General features: G+C 50.6%; 4 protein-coding genes across 6 annotated transcripts; 2 read left to right on the top strand and 2 right to left on the bottom strand.

Annotated features, from left to right (window-relative positions):
• The first annotated feature begins 159 nt into the window (after positions 1 to 159).
• LOC108071804 (ribosome biogenesis protein NOP53) lies at positions 160 to 1,911 on the top strand. The gene is made up of 5 exons (XM_017162696.3): positions 160 to 370; positions 440 to 613; positions 680 to 1,000; positions 1,062 to 1,451; positions 1,512 to 1,911. The coding sequence occupies exons 1-5, from the start codon at positions 243 to 245 to the stop codon at positions 1,909 to 1,911; spliced, it is 1,413 nt and encodes a 470-aa protein (XP_017018185.1). The 5' UTR covers positions 160 to 242.
• Positions 1,912 to 2,012: 101 nt separating this feature from the next.
• l(1)G0020 (RNA cytidine acetyltransferase l(1)G0020) lies at positions 2,013 to 5,402 on the bottom strand. 2 transcript variants are annotated; one of them, XM_017162694.3, is made up of 4 exons: positions 5,078 to 5,401; positions 4,558 to 5,005; positions 2,227 to 4,490; positions 2,013 to 2,154 (listed from the first exon to the last, which is right to left on the bottom strand). In XM_017162694.3, exons 1-4 carry the CDS (start codon positions 5,278 to 5,280, stop codon positions 2,028 to 2,030), a joined length of 3,042 nt encoding a protein of 1,013 aa, XP_017018183.1. In that variant the 5' UTR covers positions 5,281 to 5,401; the 3' UTR covers positions 2,013 to 2,027. The 2 variants fall into 2 exon arrangements, with proteins under 2 accessions (XP_017018183.1, XP_017018184.1); XM_017162695.3 differs by having other exon boundaries at positions 2,032 to 2,154; positions 2,221 to 4,490; positions 5,078 to 5,402.
• A 268-nt stretch (positions 5,403 to 5,670) lies between these two features.
• On the bottom strand, positions 5,671 to 19,121 carry r (carbamoyl-phosphate synthetase 2, aspartate transcarbamylase, and dihydroorotase rudimentary). 2 transcript variants are annotated; one of them, XM_017162519.3, is made up of 8 exons: positions 18,870 to 19,121; positions 17,032 to 17,800; positions 13,712 to 16,963; positions 13,537 to 13,641; positions 8,786 to 8,925; positions 6,496 to 8,353; positions 6,043 to 6,426; positions 5,671 to 5,976 (listed from the first exon to the last, which is right to left on the bottom strand). In XM_017162519.3, the coding sequence occupies exons 2-8, from the start codon at positions 17,785 to 17,787 to the stop codon at positions 5,767 to 5,769; spliced, it is 6,705 nt and encodes a 2,234-aa protein (XP_017018008.1). In that variant the 5' UTR covers positions 17,788 to 17,800; positions 18,870 to 19,121; the 3' UTR covers positions 5,671 to 5,766. The 2 variants fall into 2 exon arrangements, with proteins under 2 accessions (XP_017018008.1, XP_017018009.1); XM_017162520.3 differs by having other exon boundaries at positions 17,032 to 17,803.
• On the top strand, positions 9,906 to 13,555 carry LOC108071705 (uncharacterized). Its single transcript, XM_017162522.3, has 2 exons — positions 9,906 to 10,526; positions 10,592 to 13,555. Exons 1-2 carry the CDS (start codon positions 9,922 to 9,924, stop codon positions 13,215 to 13,217), a joined length of 3,231 nt encoding a protein of 1,076 aa, XP_017018011.1. The 5' UTR covers positions 9,906 to 9,921; the 3' UTR covers positions 13,218 to 13,555.
• Positions 19,122 to 19,153: the final 32 nt, after the last annotated feature.

Here is a 19,153-nt window from a genome sequence, read left to right on the forward strand (position 1 = left end):
TATATTTTATGCGCAACAATTGTTAAATCAGTGTTCCCAAATCTCAAAATACCAGAAAATACCAGAAACGGTAAAACAGGTGGGAAACTTTGCTGTGTCAGGGGGAATGCTGCCAGACTGTTGGCCCTCGAGCTGAATTGGTGCTGAAAAACACCAGAAAATCAGTGTTGATAAGCGACGGCAGAAGATTGCACGTGGGGAACTTGTTGTTTCTCCCGCATTTCAAATAATAATCCGGAGAAATGACTGCCGTGGAGCCAGGGACAAAGCGTAAGCGCATCTCGAAAAAGAACAAGTCCGCGTGGCGCAAGACAGACATCCAGGATGTAGAGCAGTTCCTCGAAGACCAGCGCCAGGAGGAGCGTATTGGGTGAGTTGTTTGCAACCAAAACAATGTCAGAAAACAGGATTCTAACGACAAGTCCTCATACAATTACAGAACATTTGCGGACAAAAAGGATGAAGATCTCTTTGTGCAGGATGCCACGCCGCAGAAAGCCAAGACCACGGTGCTGAGTGTGAAGCAGAAGAGGAAGCTGAACGCCCAGAAGCCGATGCGGAGCCATCAGGCATTGGAGAACACATCCAAGGTGCAGGATCCCATAGTAAAGCGGTAGGTTCGGGCTTTGAGAGTCTTTCCCAGGCAAAAATAATCTCATATATTCCGAAATTCACACAGCAATCATGTGAAGCAGAAGAAAAACGGTCGCAACATCGAGCTGGAGGTGTGCAATCCCACCAAACCGCGTCATCGACAGGCCAACAGCGATCGGGCGGTGTACTACACCAAGCTGGAGCAGCGTTTGGAGGCTAAGAAGAGCAAGAAAGTTGTGGCCGACAAGGACATATGGCAGGAGGTGGACTTCCGGGATGCGATACCGGGCTTAAAGGACAAAAAGGGTTGGATCAGTCGGGATTTGGCCCTTCACACAGCCGGAAATATTGGCAAGAAGGTGGTAAAGACGCATGCCAGTCTGCATCACAAGACCACCAGGGCCAAGTATGAAAAGAAGTGACATTTGTGGCATGAAAATATTATTATTATTCTCACAATTTTATAGAAAATTCGAGCTTCCACATCCGGGCATGAGCTACAATCCCTCGCCCGAGGATCATCAGGCGCTCATCGAGCAGGTGGTGGAGCGTGAGGAGGGCATTATCAAGAAGGAGCAGCATTTGAAGCGTGTGACCACCAGCATGTTTGCCAAGGTGACGCCCGAGGAGCGGGACAAGCGTCATTTGCAAGAAATGAGCCAGGGCATCGAGGATGAGGAGGAGCAGGAGAATGCGGAAAAGGATGACGATGATAAGCCCTATCACACGATCAATGCTCCCGTGGAGAACAAGAAGAAGAGCAAGCAGGCACGCCGCAATGAGCTCAAGCAGAAAGAGCTGCAGCGCCAGACGGAACTGAAGAGGAAGCTCAAGCAACAGACGGCTGATCTGATACGGTAAGTAGCATTATTAGGGTTTATATTTCAATGATCCAATGGAAATCCCTTTGCGTAAAGCATCAAATCGATTCGCCACGAGCTGGACGACGAGGAGGAGGACCTTAATGATCTAAAGAAGCGCCGCAAGCAGCGCGCCGAGAAGGCCAAGTTCGAGCCGAAGCGTCTGGGGCGTCACAAGTTCGAGGAGCCCGATGTGGATGTCAATCTGCCCGAGGATATAGCCGGTAATCTGCGCAACGTCAAGACCGAGAGCAGCCTGCTGAAGGATCGCTTCCATCTGCTGCAGCGCAACAATATGCTGCCCACAACGAAGGCGGTTAGCCGAAAGAAGGCCAAGGTCAAGAAGTATGTGCGAAATTCGCACAAGGAGCCGGGTGTCAGCTATCAGGATCTGAAAGAGCGCCGCAAGGTGGCCGCCGCCGCCGCCAAGGTGGGCACAGCCACCATCAAGATATAGTTTGGTTTAAGTGTTCTTTTTATATTTTTAAACGGAGCTTATAACGAAATGTATGTACTTTTCTATATAGCATTAAAAACTACATTCTTTTTCCCCCCTAAAAAGAAAAAATGTATCTAGATCAGGGACTTGCCCTGATTGCGTTTTAGCTTGGGATTGTTTTTCTTTTTCTTTTTGGCCAAGGGAGCAGTCAGTTCCCGGTCATCTGGCAGGTCTATGAATCCATCCAAGCGCTTGACGCCACTAAAACGAAAGAGAGAGATAGAGAGTATTAACGCTGGGAAACCCTGGGTTCATGTTGATAATTACATTTACCTCTTGACGGAGAGCAGCCCGCTGCCACCGCCCGCCGATGCCGATCCATTGGTCTGCAGGGCCTTGGACCAGTCCTCCTCGCTGCCCTTGATCTGGAACTCGTCCAGCTGCTCGGCCTTCAGTCGCTTCAGCTCTTTGCGCTGCTGCTTGCTCAGCTTCTGGGCCGTTTGATCCAGTTCCTTGTCGAGGGACAAGCTCAGCGGCTGCAGTTCCTCGCCCGTGGACAGATCGGCCTCGTTTAGCATGCCGCCCTCGATGTGCTCCTCTAGGATGGATCTAAAGCACTTATTGCATCGCTTCATGGCATCAAAGAACTTGGCCAAAAGCTGATTGCCCGGCATATTGAGCTCCTGGCCAAGGGTATCCACCGATTTACCCTGAACGCCCACAGCCAAAAGGATGCCCTGCTGCACCAGATCCAGCTGCAGTCCCTCGATCCTTCCCTGGAAATACAGCTGAGCAATGTCCGTGAGCAGGTCGAGAATCAGCCGGAATTCGGACTGCTGGCGGGCATAGCTCTCCAGGCGCTGCAGATCGTGCGGCAGGAAATAGACATCCAGCATGGGCTTGTCCAGGCGCTCCACAATCTGGAGCTGGCTGGACTGTTCCCCGACCTTGTTCTTGAGCAGGGCCAGGCAGAGTTTCGTCTCAAACTCCCGGAACGTCTTGCCCATGAGCTTGAGCACTCGCCGCTTGAAGTCCCGGTAATAGAGGGGCAGCCACGAGCCCTCGCTGATGGTGTGCAGCATGATGCAGCTGTGCTCGGCGGTCAGTTCATTGGATTTTTGGCTAAGATACACGGGCACAAAGCCGGCGCCTTTCCAGAATTTCAACAGCTCGGAGGTGAGGCCATAGGAGGTGCCAATATAGTCCACAGCTTCAGGAGTGCGTTCATGCAGGCGCTGCAGTAGCGTGGGAATGCGACTCCTGGGTCGGATCTGCTCCTTGAGCAGGCTAAGCTGCTCCTCCTCCACCTCCTCAATGCCACCGGCAGTGTCATCCTTTTTGGCACTCACATCATCGATATTGGTAAACTTATGACCATAGTAATCCTTGAGCAGCTGAATGGCCCGCTTGCCGTAGCCCATTCTCTGGTAGTTGGGATGCGTTGCCACTCGCACAATCCTTACGCCACCGAGCTTTGGGAAATCCCGATCTCCATACTGCTCTGCTATATTCCAGGGTATCAAATCTCCAGCTGCCTTCTTGCCCCTGCCCAGGGATTCACTGATGCTTTGGGCCGAAATCTGACCCTCCAGGGCCACTTGGATAACCACTAGGATCTCGGGTAAGGCATCCATTCGCTGAACAGGTCCCAGCAGGCAGAACAAATGATGTGCCGGGGCATCGCTCATCATCTGCAGGTCATTTGGGGTGTTTTTGTAGTGCGACGACACATAGATGGAGACGAGGCGATGCAGGAAGGCCTCGGCTGCCTTGTGATACGAAAACAATGCGTCCCTGTCCACATAGTACAGCTCACAGGCATCGGGCGTGGGGCAACCCGAGCTAATACCCGGCACCGTGCTGGCATCCAGGCAGAGCAAATTGATCAGCCACTTCTCGATGTCGTCGTTCTCCTGATAACGTATCGATTCCTCCAGCTTGAGCGGTGGCCGGGCATTATTATCCTTTTGCAGCTGGGAGATGAGCTTCAGGCTGAGGGATCTGCCCGTGCCTTCGTAGCCATTGATAGTGCTCGCCATGAATACCAAATACGGACCAATCATCTTCTTGACCAGCGGCAGGGGAATGGCAGCCGCCTCGTCGATTAGCAGCAGATCGGCTGCATTCAGGAGATGGGTATCGCTGGGCGCTATATACTGTATAGTCTGGCGGCTGCTCCTCGTTATATTGATCCTTATAATGGCCTTCTTGTACTCGGCATTCGTGGAGCGTATAATTGTGTAGTCTGCATGCTCCTGATACTCCAGCGCATCGAAGCCCTTGAGGACAAACTCAAAGAGGGTGATCAAGTTCTCCGGATGCGGTGATGTCACATAGACATTCACATAGCCAAAGGCCACAGCGGCGGCTATGGACAGGCCCAGGGCAGCCGATTTGCCACGACCACGAGCAGCCGTCAAGGACATGGGCGGCTTCAGTTGCTTATCCACCAAGGCCTCAATGAACTGGGCCACGGCATTGGCCTGATCGTAGGTCTTGCAGAGATTAACCAAGGCCCCAGCTGGCTGGACGTTCAGCAGGCTCTCCTTGAGCTCCCTCAAGCTGGACTCGTTGGGCGAGCGGCCAGCACCATCGGGCTGTAAAAAATAAAGTAAGGTAAAGTCAGTAAATTCCTTGAATTTCTCTTAAAATTCCGAATCTTACATTCACAGGCACCACATTAATGGTCTTGGAGCTCAAAGGCAGCACGGTGAGGTCATCGTTGACCACCAGACAGCGCTGGCAATCCGCCAGGGACAAAATCAGGCGCTCATTGAACCGACAGGTGACCGTTTGGTGAGCCTCTGTGCGGTAACGCTTGTGCACATCCATGCTCATCGTGTAGAGCTGCTTCAGGGACTGCATGGTCTTAAGCAGCAGGATGATCAGGCCGCCACCCTCCACCGTTTCCACGGTGCGGGCCAAGAGGTTGGGCGTGAGTGCCTCAAAGTCTTGCAGCACACAGACGCCGTATGTTCGTCCCAGTATGGCATGCGTTTCCGAGTAGTATCTGCCATGGATGGTGGTGGCCACACGGAATGAATCGAACAGATCCGCCTCGTTAACGTCCACCTTGCCCACGGCTATTTTTTTGGCACGCTTCTTGCCGTGGCTATAAAAACGGGGAAAAAAACATCAATTAAAATCACTTAACTTGACTTTAAATCAGGCAAAAAAAACCCACTTGGATATGGCCTCGTCCTTGTTCTTGTAGCACCACAGCACTGTGGGCCGGGCCTTTACCGTGGACTTGGTCAGGATGTCGTACAGGATCGGCACTTGGTCGCGCGCCTTGTCGCCAATCACAATGAACATGGTGCGGTGGCCCAGCTTCACGCCGTTCTCGATCATCACCCGGATCCGGTTGTCTATTTTCTTCTTCACCATCCTGGAGCTAGTGCGTTCTTGGCCCTCTGTCTAAATATCCCGAATTTCCAAAGTAAATAAAGGGCAGAAAGGCGGTTTTGAAATGCACGTGTGCGACTTTTTAAAAACGTGAAATCAGTGAGACCGTGCCGGGGATTAGGCAAATATACCGACTGCCCCGTTTAGAGCTGTAAGAGAGAGCAAGAGGCAAACAGAGACGAGAGAACAAAATACTAAACTTTATTTGGCGTTGCCAGATGAAGCAAAAAAAACCCTATTTAGCCGTTACATTTTTAAACAAGATAAACTTTAATTATTATAAACTTAACCTTTAATTTAGCAATAGTGCAGCCTCACTGGGGCTCACAAAATAACTATTAATAAAAGTTAATTTATTTACAACTTTTTAAATTCAAGTTATGTTATAGTTAGGTTTATTGTGCAAAATTTTAAATATACATTACAAGATGTACAAAGAAAATAACGAAGAGATGATCTGTTGAACCTTTAGAGAGCTGTATTCCGGCTACCCACGACCATGGCCAGCAGGGCCATGCGTATATACATGCCGTACTCGGCCTGCCGGAAGTACGCAGCCCTCGGATCGGAGTCAAAGTCGCGGCTAATCTCGTCCAGGCGGGGCAATGGGTGCAGCACGATCGAACGCTTCTTGGCCAGAGTCATCAGTTCGGGGGTCACAATCAGCTTACCACAGCACTGAAAGAAAAATAAATAAATACATAAATAACGAAATACATAATATAAGCTCTATGGACCACTTACACTCTGGTACTCCTCCTCGCTCTCGAATCGCTCGCGCTGAATACGCGTCATATACAGCACATCCGTGGTGGGAAGGACATCCTTCAGCCCGTTGGCAAAGTACTGCTTGACGCCGCGCTCATTCACAAACTTGGCAATATCATCGGGCATCTGCAGATTATTCGGTGCCACATACTGGAGGGTCACGTTGTACAGCGTCAGGAGGCGGGCCAGCGAGTGCACGGTGCGTCCGTTCTTCAGGTCACCCACCATGGTGATGGTCAGACCATTAACCGTGCCGATTTCCTCGCGAATGGTAAAGATGTCCAGCAGAGCCTGGGTGGGATGCTCGCCAACGCCATCGCCGGCATTGATCAAGGGCTTCCGGGAGTAGGAGGCAGCACGCTAAGGGAAAGCAATGGAGAAATTATAGCCAGAAACAGGTAAGATCTCCCCAATCCCCATCCCACTCACCGCCACAGCACCCGGCATGGGATGGCGCAGGACCATGACATCCGCATAGCTGGCCATCACCTTGATGCTATCCTCCAGCGTCTCGCCCTTCTTCACCGACGAGGTAATCTGATCCATGCTGATCACACGGCCGCCCAGCCTCAGCATGGCGGCGGCAAAGCTGCACTGCGTCCGCGTGCTCACCTCATAGAACACACTGGCCATGATCTTGCCGCGCAGTAGCTCATCGACGGACCGTTCCTTGGTCACCCGCGACTTGAGCAACTGGGCCAAATTGAAGATGTCATTAAGGTGCTCCTTATTAAACATGTCCACGGACAGGATGTGCTTGCCCAACAGGGAATGGGCCACGGGATTGGGACTGGTAGCGCCTTGTGCCGGCTGCGTGGTGCGCTGCAGATACTCCCTTAGGGTGGTATTGCTGGTGGAATCCAGGCGAATGCGGGGTGAAACCGGACGTAGGAAGGTCGAGCTATTGGCCTCGTCCACAAAGTGCACCTTGGCACCGGCACCGGCAGCTGCATGGGCTCCCTCGGTGGTCAGGAGATGGGCAAAGGTCTCATTGGTATCATTATCGTTGGGCAGTAGTTGATCTTGGGAGGTGAGACCCTCCGCCAGAAGCTGTCCAAGCTTGGCTTGGCGCACATTCTGGCCATAGCCGGGCTGGACCAGCACCTGACCATCGATGTAGGCCACCTCGCCGCGCAAAATAACGCGATGAACGCGACCCTTAACCTTGGTGCCCTCGAAGGGAGTCCAGCCAGACTTGCTCTTCATTTCGCCTCCAGTAATGGTCCACTCTTCATCCAAATCGACCTCCACATAGGTGTGTGGCTGGTCAGGCAAATTGAAGATGTTCCTCGGGTTGCGATGGAACTTCCGCTTGATATCCTCCAGGGTGAGGCGACCCTCGTGTACAGCCTGCAGCAGGAGCGGCAGAATGGTCTCCACGCCGGGGAAACCAGGTGGCGGACGCTCCGAACGCTTCTCGGCCAGCGTGTGCGGTGCATGATCGGTGGCAAACACATCAATATAGTCCATGTGCTCCCACAATGCCTCCTGGTCGTCGGGGGAGCAAAGCAAAGGTCTCACCTCCGCCATGCCCTCGCCCAGACGCTCCACATCCTTGGTGCTTAGGAACAAATGATGCGGACACACTTCACAAGTCACCCGAATGCCCTTCTCCTTGGCAGCGCGTATCAGCTGAATCTCCTCCCGCCTGGCCACATGACAGATGTGCACCGGTCGGTCCAGCAGGTGGGCCATCAGTATTACAGCCGCTGTGCTCTGCTGTTCCGCGTGGCATACGATCGGCGCTCGCTTTGGCCAGTGGGCCAGGTGTCGCTGCCAGGCGGTCATGTCGCTCAGCTTCAAAGTGCCAAAGGTATTGTTCAGATACATCTTCAGGCCACATGCCTGGGAGGCCAGTTCCTGGACTTGCCCCCAATTACTATCTGTGGCACCCACATACAAAGCGTAGTCACAGCGAGCACCCGCCTTGGCCAGCTCCTGGAACTGTGCGAATGTCTCGCGATCCACAATCGAGGGATTTGTGTTGGGCATGGCGCACACAAGGGTCACACCGCCGGCCAAAGCTGCCGCTGTGCCGCTGGCAAAGTCCTCTTTGTGGGTGGCCCCCGGCTCGCGGAGATGAACATGGACATCGATAAAGCCGGGCAGCTTGACAATTCGTCGCGAAGTCATGCAGTCCGTATGCGTCTTCATAGCCGGCTTGCCGCCGGTCATGCGCATCGATTCCACCAGTAGCTTGGTGCACTTGACATCGGTCACCAAGGGGATGGAGTAGTCCACGGCCAGGCGGCGAGTGCGATAGCCATGTGTCATGAAGGAGGAGACCCTGTAGGAGTATGGGGGATATATTAAGTGGTAATTCGAGCAAGATGGGGTGCAGGATTTGATCATAACGATTGGGAATTATTAATTTGATTGATACATATATTGAATATTCTCAGTTGAGATGTGTTATTAAAGATCACTCAGAGAGAATTTAAGGAGAGAGCAAGACATTTCGGTTGAGCTCTAACTCCTTGAGAGGTTTTTGAGATCATAAAAGGTTGAGTATTTCCAGTTGAGATAGACTTTAGAAGCTCTTTAAACGAGATCTTATATAGAGAGAGAGAGCAAGACAATTCGGTTGAGTCCTGACTCCTTGAGAGAATTATTTTAAATGATTTTACAGACCCATATTTATCGTTTATCTTTGACTATTATATTATAAAAACAATATATAAACAATTAAAACAAGTAACTACCGTTGACCACTACTCACCGCCTGGCTCCACCGCCGCTCATGGGCAGGTTGATGACCATATCGAATTGCTTATTGGCCAGAATCTCGGCCAAATGGCGCAGTTCACCATTGATGTCATCGGGCGTGGTCTTGTCGAATGTCCACTGAACGGATTCCACCTGAAAAAATCCAAGTAAAATGACGGGGATATACCAATATATACAATATATATATTATATAGAACATATATAGAAGGCAACGCCAAGGCCAGCGACAGTAAGCGTCATCTTCAACTTGAATCAATTGTTTGCTCTAAGCACATAATAAAGATATCGTTCGCTATTTATGGATTGATTTTCCATGTCTATTGTTCGACAAGCCATAAACAAAAAGAAAATAAGAAAGACAGGCAGTGACAATAAGAGCACAGTGGTTTTTTGTTTTTAAAATGCTTAATAATAATATCGAAAATATCGCAATATCGATATCAATATCCAAATTTAAAATATTAATATTATAATACCCATTATATTCGATTTCAATTATTCAAGTGTACAGAGGATCTTTCTTTTTTAACATGACCAATATTATTTACAAAAATATCGTTCTATCTGATATATCGAACTTGTAAGTATTGAAAAATATCGTATCTAACTTAAAAAAATCGATATTATTAAAAAATTTGCGATTAATTCGATTTATTTTTTCACCTTGCTGCACTTGCCTACCGATCAGACGATCTCCATTGGCTCTGATCTATATTGAATCTTGGGTTTATTCAGATGATTTTAACATTATTAAATATCGAATTTATTAATAATTTATTAATTTTATTTACTAATTATTTCATGTATGATTAAATTTAATTATTTTTCACTGTAAATTAGAAATCAATTCCGCTTTTTGACACCCCAAAGTACTAGGAACTCGGGAGTTAAACCTAATAGCCAAGGCGGGGGACGTAGCAAACGGCAGGAAAGCAGTGCCAGAGCCGGAAGCGAGGCAAGGAAGAGACACTTTCGTCTGACACGTTATCAGGCGGAGATTGCCAAAGTCATTATTTGATCGCCGATTGTCGCTTGCCGATATGCGATTCGTGATCACCAAGTCAGCGATCTTATCGTCTTTTTTTTTATCAGGCAAGACAAGTGCCGAGTATCAGTTGCGAATCAATCATGGGCTGCTCCTGGTCGAAGGCAGAGCACAGCGGTGATACCAGCAATACGCCGAATGCCCTGCAGGCGGCCATTCCAGGCCAGCGTCTGCAATGGCGTCGCCGGCAGGATGAGAAGCATCAGCGGCAAATACAAAAGTTACAGAAACGAAATGCTCGACGGAAGCATCGCCGTAAACGAGGATCGGGAGGAACAAAGTCGAACAATGGCAGCGGGGGCTCCATTTCGGGCTCCATCCAGAGACGTCAACGTCTCAGCGGTAAATCGCATCCGGATCTGGCCCTGCAGCTGCGCCTCCTGGGCGGCAGCAATGGCAGTAGTCCCACCGAGTGTATGAGCGCCCTGTATGCCAGGACATTGGAGCAGCAGCGCGAGGAGTTCCAGAGGACAGTGGAGCGACGGACACTGGATCAATTGGACCGGGAACTGCACACGTTTCTGTTGAATCAATTGCTACTGGGCGTTCAGTTCTTTTCGCACTTTGAAGCGGAAATGGGTCAGGTGGATGCCGAGCTACTGGCCAGGCGGCAGAGCGCCGAGCATAGCTTGTTGCAGAGCGGGGCCATAGATGCGGCTGTGGCCAGGAATTTGCTTTTCAAAACCAAGTGAGTTTATCCTTAATCCTAGAGGAAAATTCTAGCAAATCCTTGATGAAATCCAACTCCTACAGCTCATCAAAGGCACCGCCACAGCCGCTGCAGAAACCCGTGACATATGTGGTCTTTGAGAATGTGGACGTGGCCCGACCCCATGATGCCAACTATGACACGGTGGCGGCTCTGTGCAAGGTCCTTTTGGAAACGGATTATTACTGCAAGACACCCTGCAGCTCTGAGCTGGTTGAGCTTATGGAGCAGACCCGCTGGATGGGCTATGTGCGTCTCAAGCTACGCGATCGCTCCACACTGGGTAGCAGCAGGAGCAGCGGTAGCAATCCAGGCTCACCCATTCCTCCCATCAGCAGCGATGAAGAGTGCGTCTATACGGATGCAGGATCCTCCTCCTCTTCATCCTCCGGCTACAGCTCAGGGGACTACGATCATGTCTACCTGGCCAGGCTAAATACACCACGACCCTTGGAGGAGTTACGTTTGACTAGGAATTACAGCCTGAAGAGCAATGTCCTGCCGGAGAGCTGCATCCGGCGTTTGGCCAGCTGTCTGCCGCCGGAACTAGACCCGACCGATGACGAGGATTCTTCCTCTGCCAGCGAGGATGACCTAGATGATGACGAAAGGCAGGCACGGGACAGGGATCGTAACTATCCTCCCGCTGGCTACGAGACCGTTCAGGTTCTGCGTCAATGCCAGGCGGAGCAGCTGCAGCAAAGCTACCTCAGTTCGCAGCAATTTATGCTCTACTTTGGCGAGTTGCTTCGCCAGCAGTTGGGTTACCAGCTGGGCATTAGCGCCACCCAACTGGGGTCTGCCTCCTATCGCGGTTGTAGTGTTTATACCGCCAGGGAGGAGCTTGTGCCCGCCATCCATGTACCGCATGCCTGGCCCGATTGTGCCTTTGAGTTTGGACTGAGGGCAAGGCCGAGACTCACCAATCTGCACACCGCCGAGCAGTTTCAATGGCCCACCGAGCAGATGAGGAAGCGCATACGATCCTTTGGCTACCATGTAGTGCCCGTGGGCTATGCCCCCAAGCGTTCGCGTAATCCCTTCCGGGAGCTAGAGTGGCGGATTGTCTTTCCGCTGGCGGAGCAGTATTTGGAACGCCACTGCCTGACGCCCATGCAGCTGAAGGTCTTCCAGCTGATGAAGCTGCTGGTGAAGACCTTTGTGGAGAGCACCGATGCCCAGCCGCCGGGCGGTGTGCTGCTGGAGCAGCTGCGTGCCCATCTCTTTTGGCAATGCGAGCGGCACAGCAACGATTGGCCGGAGGAGTTCTTGGGCGAGCGGCTGGTGCGATTCATTCGCTCGTTCGACACCTGTCTGGCGAAGAAGCATCTTAGTGATTACTTTATTGAGCGGCGGAATCTCTTCGAGCATGTGCCGGAGGACACGCTGATGAAGCTGCGCTCGGTGATGGCCGGCATTGCGGAGCAGCCGCTGCTGCATGTGGTCCAGGCTCTGAGGAATCTCCAGCATGCTCCGGATTTCTATCCCCAGCTAGACTACAAGCGGCTGTTGAGGAATCTCTGCAGTCAGGATTACCTCGAGCTGCATGCCTGGGGCAAGTTCTCGCGTCCGCGTCAGGGTTTCCCTGCCCAGGAAAAGGAGCTGGAACCTGAGCTGGACAGGTCAAAGATCTCGCGCCGAAAGACAGACATTACTGATGCAGGTGGACTCCTGGGCCTGGCCCAGCATCAGGAGCGCTCGAGGGGTAAGCTGCGCAGGAAGACGCAGCTCCTGAGGGCCACCAATCAGAGGCAACTGCAGCGGCAGCTTTCGGAGGTTGAACAGCGACGCTCTTCGCTGGACTCCCTAGATCTACATCGTCTTCTGGCCCGCTCCAACTCGGAGATGTCCTACCCGGAAATGCCAGCGAAACCTCAGCTCAACAATGGCCTTGAGATCCTGCGACGCAGCAATCTTCTGGAGCTTCTGCTGGACCACCTCTTGGCCATGTTGGCCCGTGCCATTCGCTTTGGCAATCGTGGTCATGCCCAGCTTTATCTGGAGCAGGGCCAGCGACTGTGTCGCTTGTACCAGCACCTGGGTTGCTCCCAGCAGGCCCAGCACTTTACACAGGAGCTGCAGCAGGCGGCGAGCAACATGGAAGCTATGGTCAGCTGTAGCAGCACCTGGACTCCCTTGCCGAGCAGTAAGGGTTTCCCCTTCGAGGACGTGGTGGAATCACCGCCCACAGTGCGCAGGAAATCCATTAAGTTCCTAGATCATGTGGTGCAAATACACACCCCAGATCCCCTCGCCCGGCATATAAATCCCCATCCAGCCAACATCAAGTTGAGCGGAATCCTAAGGGGTAATCCCTCCCACAAGGATGCAGGGGACTTGGAGGCCATTGAAATTGAAGAAGAAAATAAGGATAAGCTTAGATCTTTTAAGGAGAAAATGGTAGAAAATCCCAAGGTCCAAGATCAAGTTCAGGATCGGGATCAGAATCAGGATCAGCAAGTGGAGAGCCTAACTCCCAAGGATGAAGGCTCTCTACTCTCACTTAATGGTCTAATCCAGCGCCTCAATCTCGATCCCAATAAATTTGATGCCATTAGCAGCCGGACGGAGCAACTGGTCCAGAAGGTGGCCCCCTCGGAGGCCAAGCGGGAGGAGCTCAAGGTGATCCTCAAGAGTAAAACGCAGAAGCTCAAGGGTGCCTTTAACTAGTGAAACATATAGGAACCTAAACCATCTTCCGGAGGATTTAGTGATAAGCTGATAAGACGTAACTATAGGCTAGATAAGGATAAGGTTAAGGGAAATGGCTAAGAGATAGGGATTACCTAATATTGCAGTCGTATAATTACTAATCAAAAATAGTTTGTAATCCTTAAGAAATCGAACTTTTAAAAAAAGTTAAATTACAGATAATAAATCTCTCGACAAAATGTACAAAAATCACAAAATCAAGAAATTTTTGAGGTTTTTTATAAAATTTAAAATGTTTTATGGTTTTTCTAGGCTTATAGACTTTAGCTTTACTCACATCAACTCCGTGCTCGGCATAAAAGTCACCCGTGCCCATGGAGGCATATAGTTTGTAGCCCATCTTGGCCAGATCCCGAATCGAAGGCAGCAGTTCCATTTTGTGCTAAAGAAGTATATAAAGCATTTACAAAAATATAGAATAAATAAATAAAAATAATAATAGCAAAACCCACCTTAAAGCTGCCTATGGACAGGAGCACTGCATTCTTGGGTATCTGGAATCCTGTGGACATCATGGCCTTGAGATAAGCCTCATATCTGTTGTCCCCAAAGCAGGCCACCTCGCCGGTGGAGGCCATCTCCACGCCCAGCTGAACATCAGCGCCGGCCAAACGGGAGAAACTAAATTGGGGCACCTTTACGCCCACCTTGCCCACCCCATGGAGCACATCCAGCGGCTCCACATCCAGTCCAACAATAGCTCTCGTGGCTGTGGCCACAAAGTCATGGTCCAAGGTCTTGGACACAAAGGGAAACGAACGGGAGACGCGGACATTGCACTCGATGACCTTCAGTTCGTTATTCTTGGCAATCAGTTGCATGTTAAAGGGACCCGTGACATCCAGAACGCTAGCCAGATCACATGTGATCCGCTTGATAGCCTCCAGGGTCTCGGCATTCAGATCCTGGGGCGGTGTCACCAAAGTGGCATCCCCCGAATGGACACCAGCATTCTCCACATGCTCGGAAACGGCCATGCACAAGATCTGTCCATCGGCGGCCACAGCATCCACATCGATCTCCTTGGCCTCCGTAAGGAACTTGGAAATGACCACCGGATGCTCGCGACTCACCTCAGAGGCGGCATTCAAGTAGGTCTCCAAATCCTGATTCGAGTAGGCCACATTCATGGCAGCGCCAGAGAGGACATATGAAGGCCTGACCAAACAAGGGTAGCCAACCTCCTCGCAAAACTCAATGGCAGATTGCAGATTGGTTAGCTCCTTCCAGCGCGGCTGGAGGATGCCCTTGCGATCCAGCATGCGGGAGAACTTGAAGCGATTCTCGGCGCAATCAATGGATTCCGGCGATGTGCCCAAAACCTTGGCCTGCTGCCGATGTAAATCCATGGCTATATTATTGGGCAACTGGCCGCCCATCGAAAGGATGATGCCATCGCTAGACTCCATCTCGTAAATATCCATAACCACTTCGAAGCTTATCTCTTCGAAATACAAACGATCGCACATATCATAGTCGGTGGACACCGTCTCCGGATTATAGTTAATCATAATGGTGGGACGTTGCAGCTTCCTCAGCTCCCTCAAGCAGCCGACGGCGCACCAATCAAACTCCACAGACGAACCTATACGATAGACGCCCGAGCCCACGACAATGGTGTGGCCACCGGGAAAGGTCACATCGTGCTCGCTGCCATTGTAGGTATTGTAGAGATAATTGGTGCTTGCCGGCCACTCGCCGGCCACCGTATCAATCTGCTTGACATGCGGACGGATGCCAAAATCTTGCCTTAGATGGCGCACCACCAGCTCAGTGCTCTTGGCCGCCTTGGCTATTTGCTTGTCCGAGAAACCATAACGCTTGGCCTTTAGCAGCAAGTCAGGACCCATCTGGCTGCCCGCCTGGGTGAGCTGAGAGTTTAGCTGTATAATTCTCATTAGCTTCTCCAGAAACCAGAGATCAATCTTGGTCAGGTTATGTAGCTCATCGATGCACATGCCCGACTGCAGGGCGGCGGCCAGGACAAAGGGTCGCCGATCTGTGGGCTCCGACAATTGCTCATTGAGCTGCTCCTGGTCCAGGGTGACCACATCCGGATCAAAGCCCAACACATCGCTATCCACCATGCGCAGGGCCTTCTGGAAGGCCTCCTCAAAGCTTCGACCAATGGCCATCACCTCGCCAACGCTCTTCATGGAGCTGCCAATGTGCTTGCTTACGCGGACAAACTTGGCCAGATCCCAGCGTGGAATCTTGACCACACAGTAATCCAGCGATGGCTCAAAACAGGCCGTTGTATTCCCCGTCACCGAGTTCTTGATCTCGGGCAGCGGCAGACCCAAAGCCAGCTTGGCGGCCACATAGGCCAGCGGATAACCGGTGGCCTTGCTGGCCAAAGCCGAGCTCCGGCTCAGCCGGGCATTCACCTCGATGATGTAGTACTGCTCCGAGTGGGGGCATAAGGCATACTGAATATTACACTCACCAACGACGCCAAAGTGACGGATGACCTTGAGGGCAGTGCTCCTTAGCATTTGATACTCGCGATCCGAGAGGGTCTGGGAGGGGGCCACCACTATACTCTCGCCGGTGTGTATGCCTAGCGGATCAAAGTTTTCCATGTTGCAGACGGTGATGCAGTTGTCGTAGGCATCGCGCACCACCTCGTACTCCACCTCCTTCCAGCCCTTGAGGGATTTATCCACAATCAGTTGGCTCGAATGGGCCAAAGCCTGTTGGGCCAAGACCTGGAGTTCCTCCTTGTTATTCGCAAAGCCCGAACCCAAGCCCCCGAGGGAGAAGGCAGCCCGGGCCATAACGGGATAACCCAGACGATCGGCCGCCTGCAAAGCCTCAGCCACCGAATAGACCGCCTCCGAGGGTGCCACCTGCTCCCCAATTTCATTTACACGATCGGCAAATAGCTTTCGATCCTCCGTCTCAATAATGGACTGTATGGGCGTGCCCAAAATGCGTACATTGTATTTGGAGAAGACGCCGGCCCGTTCCAGTTCCACGCCACAGTTCAGCGCCGTTTGGCCGCCAAAGGTGAGGAGTACGCCATTCGGACGCTCTGATTTGATAACCTGCTCCACATAGTGGGGTGTCAGTGGCAGGAAATAGCACTTGTCCGCCATTCCCTTCGAGGTCTGGACCGTCGCAATATTCGGATTGATTAAAACCGTTTGAATGTTCGACTCCCGCATGGCCTTAATGGCCTGCGATCCGGAATAATCAAACTCGCCGGCCTGGCCGATGGATAAACCGCCAGAGCCCAGGATAAGCACTTTGCGTGGCTTCTCTGAAGGTGTTACAGCCAAGGTAGCTGGCTTCAAAAAGTTCTCAATCAGCTGCGGTATGGTTACATCGGGTTGCTTAATGCTCTCCAGGAAGATATCGAAGAGGAACTCGGTGTCCCGGGGTCCAGCATGATGCTCCGGATGAAACTGGACCGAAAAGTATGGTTTGGTGGCATGGACAATGCCCTCATTGGTGCCATCATTGGCATTCACAAACAGCTCCGACCATCCGGGTGGCAGGTGCTCCAGATCCACGGCATAGCCATGATTCTGGGAGGTCATCAGGCAACGTCCACTGGTGCGGTGTAAGCAGGGCAAATTGTGACCCCTGTTGCCGTACTTCATCTTGTAGGTGGAACAGCCAATGGCCTTGGCCAGCAGCTGGTGGCCCAGGCAAATGCCAAAGATCGGTTTAATGGTCTCACCTTTCAGGACAAGGCGCAGCTTTTGTGGGGAAGGAAAAAAATAAAATAAATATAAATATAATATAAGAGATTAAGGGACTCCCTCACCTGCTCAACAATCTCTTCGCAGCTTTCGGGATTACCAGGTCCGTTGGACAAAAAGAGGGCATCGAACTGCTCATCCTGTAGTTTTGCTGTCCAAGGGAGCAGCACTACCGAGGCCCCACGATCCAGGAGACAACGCAGCTGGTTAAGCTTCAACCCACAATCCATGATGGCAATGCGCGGCCCCTTGCCCTTGGGATCGCCAAACACCTGCCGCTTCGCTACACTGCATTCCTTTGCCAAGTTTCTGGTGTTGGGATCCACAAAGCTGGACCTGGGCAGTTCCACCTGCTCCTCCCCGTAAACGATCCTGCCTAGAAGGCTGCCCTGTTCGCGTAGCTTCTTGGTGAGGGCCCTGGTATCAATGCCACTGATACCGGGCACCTTGTGCTTCTTCAGCCACTTGGGCAGCGTCGTACAGGTACGCCAATGCCAAGCCGTGTCGGCCACTTCGCCCACCACCAAGGCACTGGCCTGGACCACGCCATCAAGCCATTCAAAATGAAGGGGCAGACCGTACTCATCCTTATCAAGAGGTGATGGGACACCATAGTTTCCAATAAGGGGATAAGTCAGAACCAGAATCTGGCCACTGTATGAGCGGTCAGTGAGTGCTTCGGTGTAGCCGACCATGCCGGTTTGGAAGACCACCTCGCCGCCAAAACTGCCATTGTCAATGTTCGAGGGAATGTGGCCAAAGGGGGTACCAGGCCAAACGGTGCCATCCTCCAGGATTAGATAACATTTTGTGGGCGACATTCTCTCGCTTTCTCTGCTGGGAGGTAAAAGGAGGATCACAATTCAGTCAAGAGCAATAGTTATTATCAGCCAAAGCAGCACATAATGTCACTTTACAGATAACATTCCACTCAAGAGTCTTTAATTAATGAGTTATAGAAGCCTTGCCTTTTGGCATTAGGCAGAAGTGTAATTGGAGTAGGTAAATATTTGTGCCGCTTCTTGATATTTGTCCTACAAGTCATCCTATCTGCGATGGGACTTCAGAGTGAGAAATCAAGTTACATTAAAATTAATATTTGTTGACTAATTAAACATACAACGCAGTTAAAGATAGTTTTTGGTGGCTAGGATTTTCTTGAAATTTTCAAAACAAAAGGAAATACAACTTATACATTTTTAGCAGAGATTAAAGATAAAAATAATAATAAACAAAATATTAACAACATTTTTAAATAATCAAATCTGGTTTAAGATTTATATTCAAATTATTTTAAATTTAAATAAAAAATTTATTTAAATTATAATACAAAAGAAATAATAATAAATACACCGCCACAAAAGCAACATGTGTTTTTCCCCCTCTTCTCTCTTTTTCCACCTCTCACATACACAAACAACGACCCCAAGCTGAGAGCAAAGCCCGCAAGCCGGCACATCCTCTGTCTCTGTCCCACTTGAGCTTAATCGGCGGCCGTCTGGCAACATGTTGCCAGGGCAAGAACAACATCAACAAGGCGAATAGAGAGTGCAACAGAAAACTGATTGGGAATGGTTGACAACACGGTGCTTATCAAGTGGTTTAATTTTTTGTTATTGCTATTGATGGTTTGTTTACGCAGATAAAGAGAGAGACAGACAGACGGAGTCTCTCGGCTTGCGTGTACGTGAGAAGTACGTATTCTATGTGTGCGTGCATAAGCACGTGTATAAAGTTCAGAGTGAACTTGGAACCGGTTTTTGTTTTTGAGACACACAATAACAATAACAAACACGCAATTGCGAACATAAATTGGAGTCCCATGGAAATTGCCAAGTTAAATACGTATATATATTAAAAATATCCCTAAGCTTTTTTAGCAGCATCTCTTTCTTACACGCACCCAAAAATTCCTTGCGAAGTTCTCGTTTTTTTACACTGGTAGTTGTGAGCGAGCACGTTTTAGTTTTGTAAACGCGGCTTTTGTTTTTGCGTCCGATTGATAACACAATCAAGCGGCGAATGTAGCACACACACACACACTCGCCTGGCTGCTTCGAAAAAAGGTGCTTTACTTGTAAATCTACTTCAATTGGCAGACGGATGGACGTGTGGCGGAAAACAACCGAATTCACCGCCTTGGCTTATAGGCATTATTCGATTGTTTTATTCGATATAGCATAAATA

Source organism: Drosophila kikkawai, chromosome X, assembly GCF_030179895.1.
Source record: "Drosophila kikkawai strain 14028-0561.14 chromosome X, DkikHiC1v2, whole genome shotgun sequence".
In the NCBI taxonomy this organism is placed as follows: domain Eukaryota; kingdom Metazoa; phylum Arthropoda; class Insecta; order Diptera; family Drosophilidae; genus Drosophila; species Drosophila kikkawai.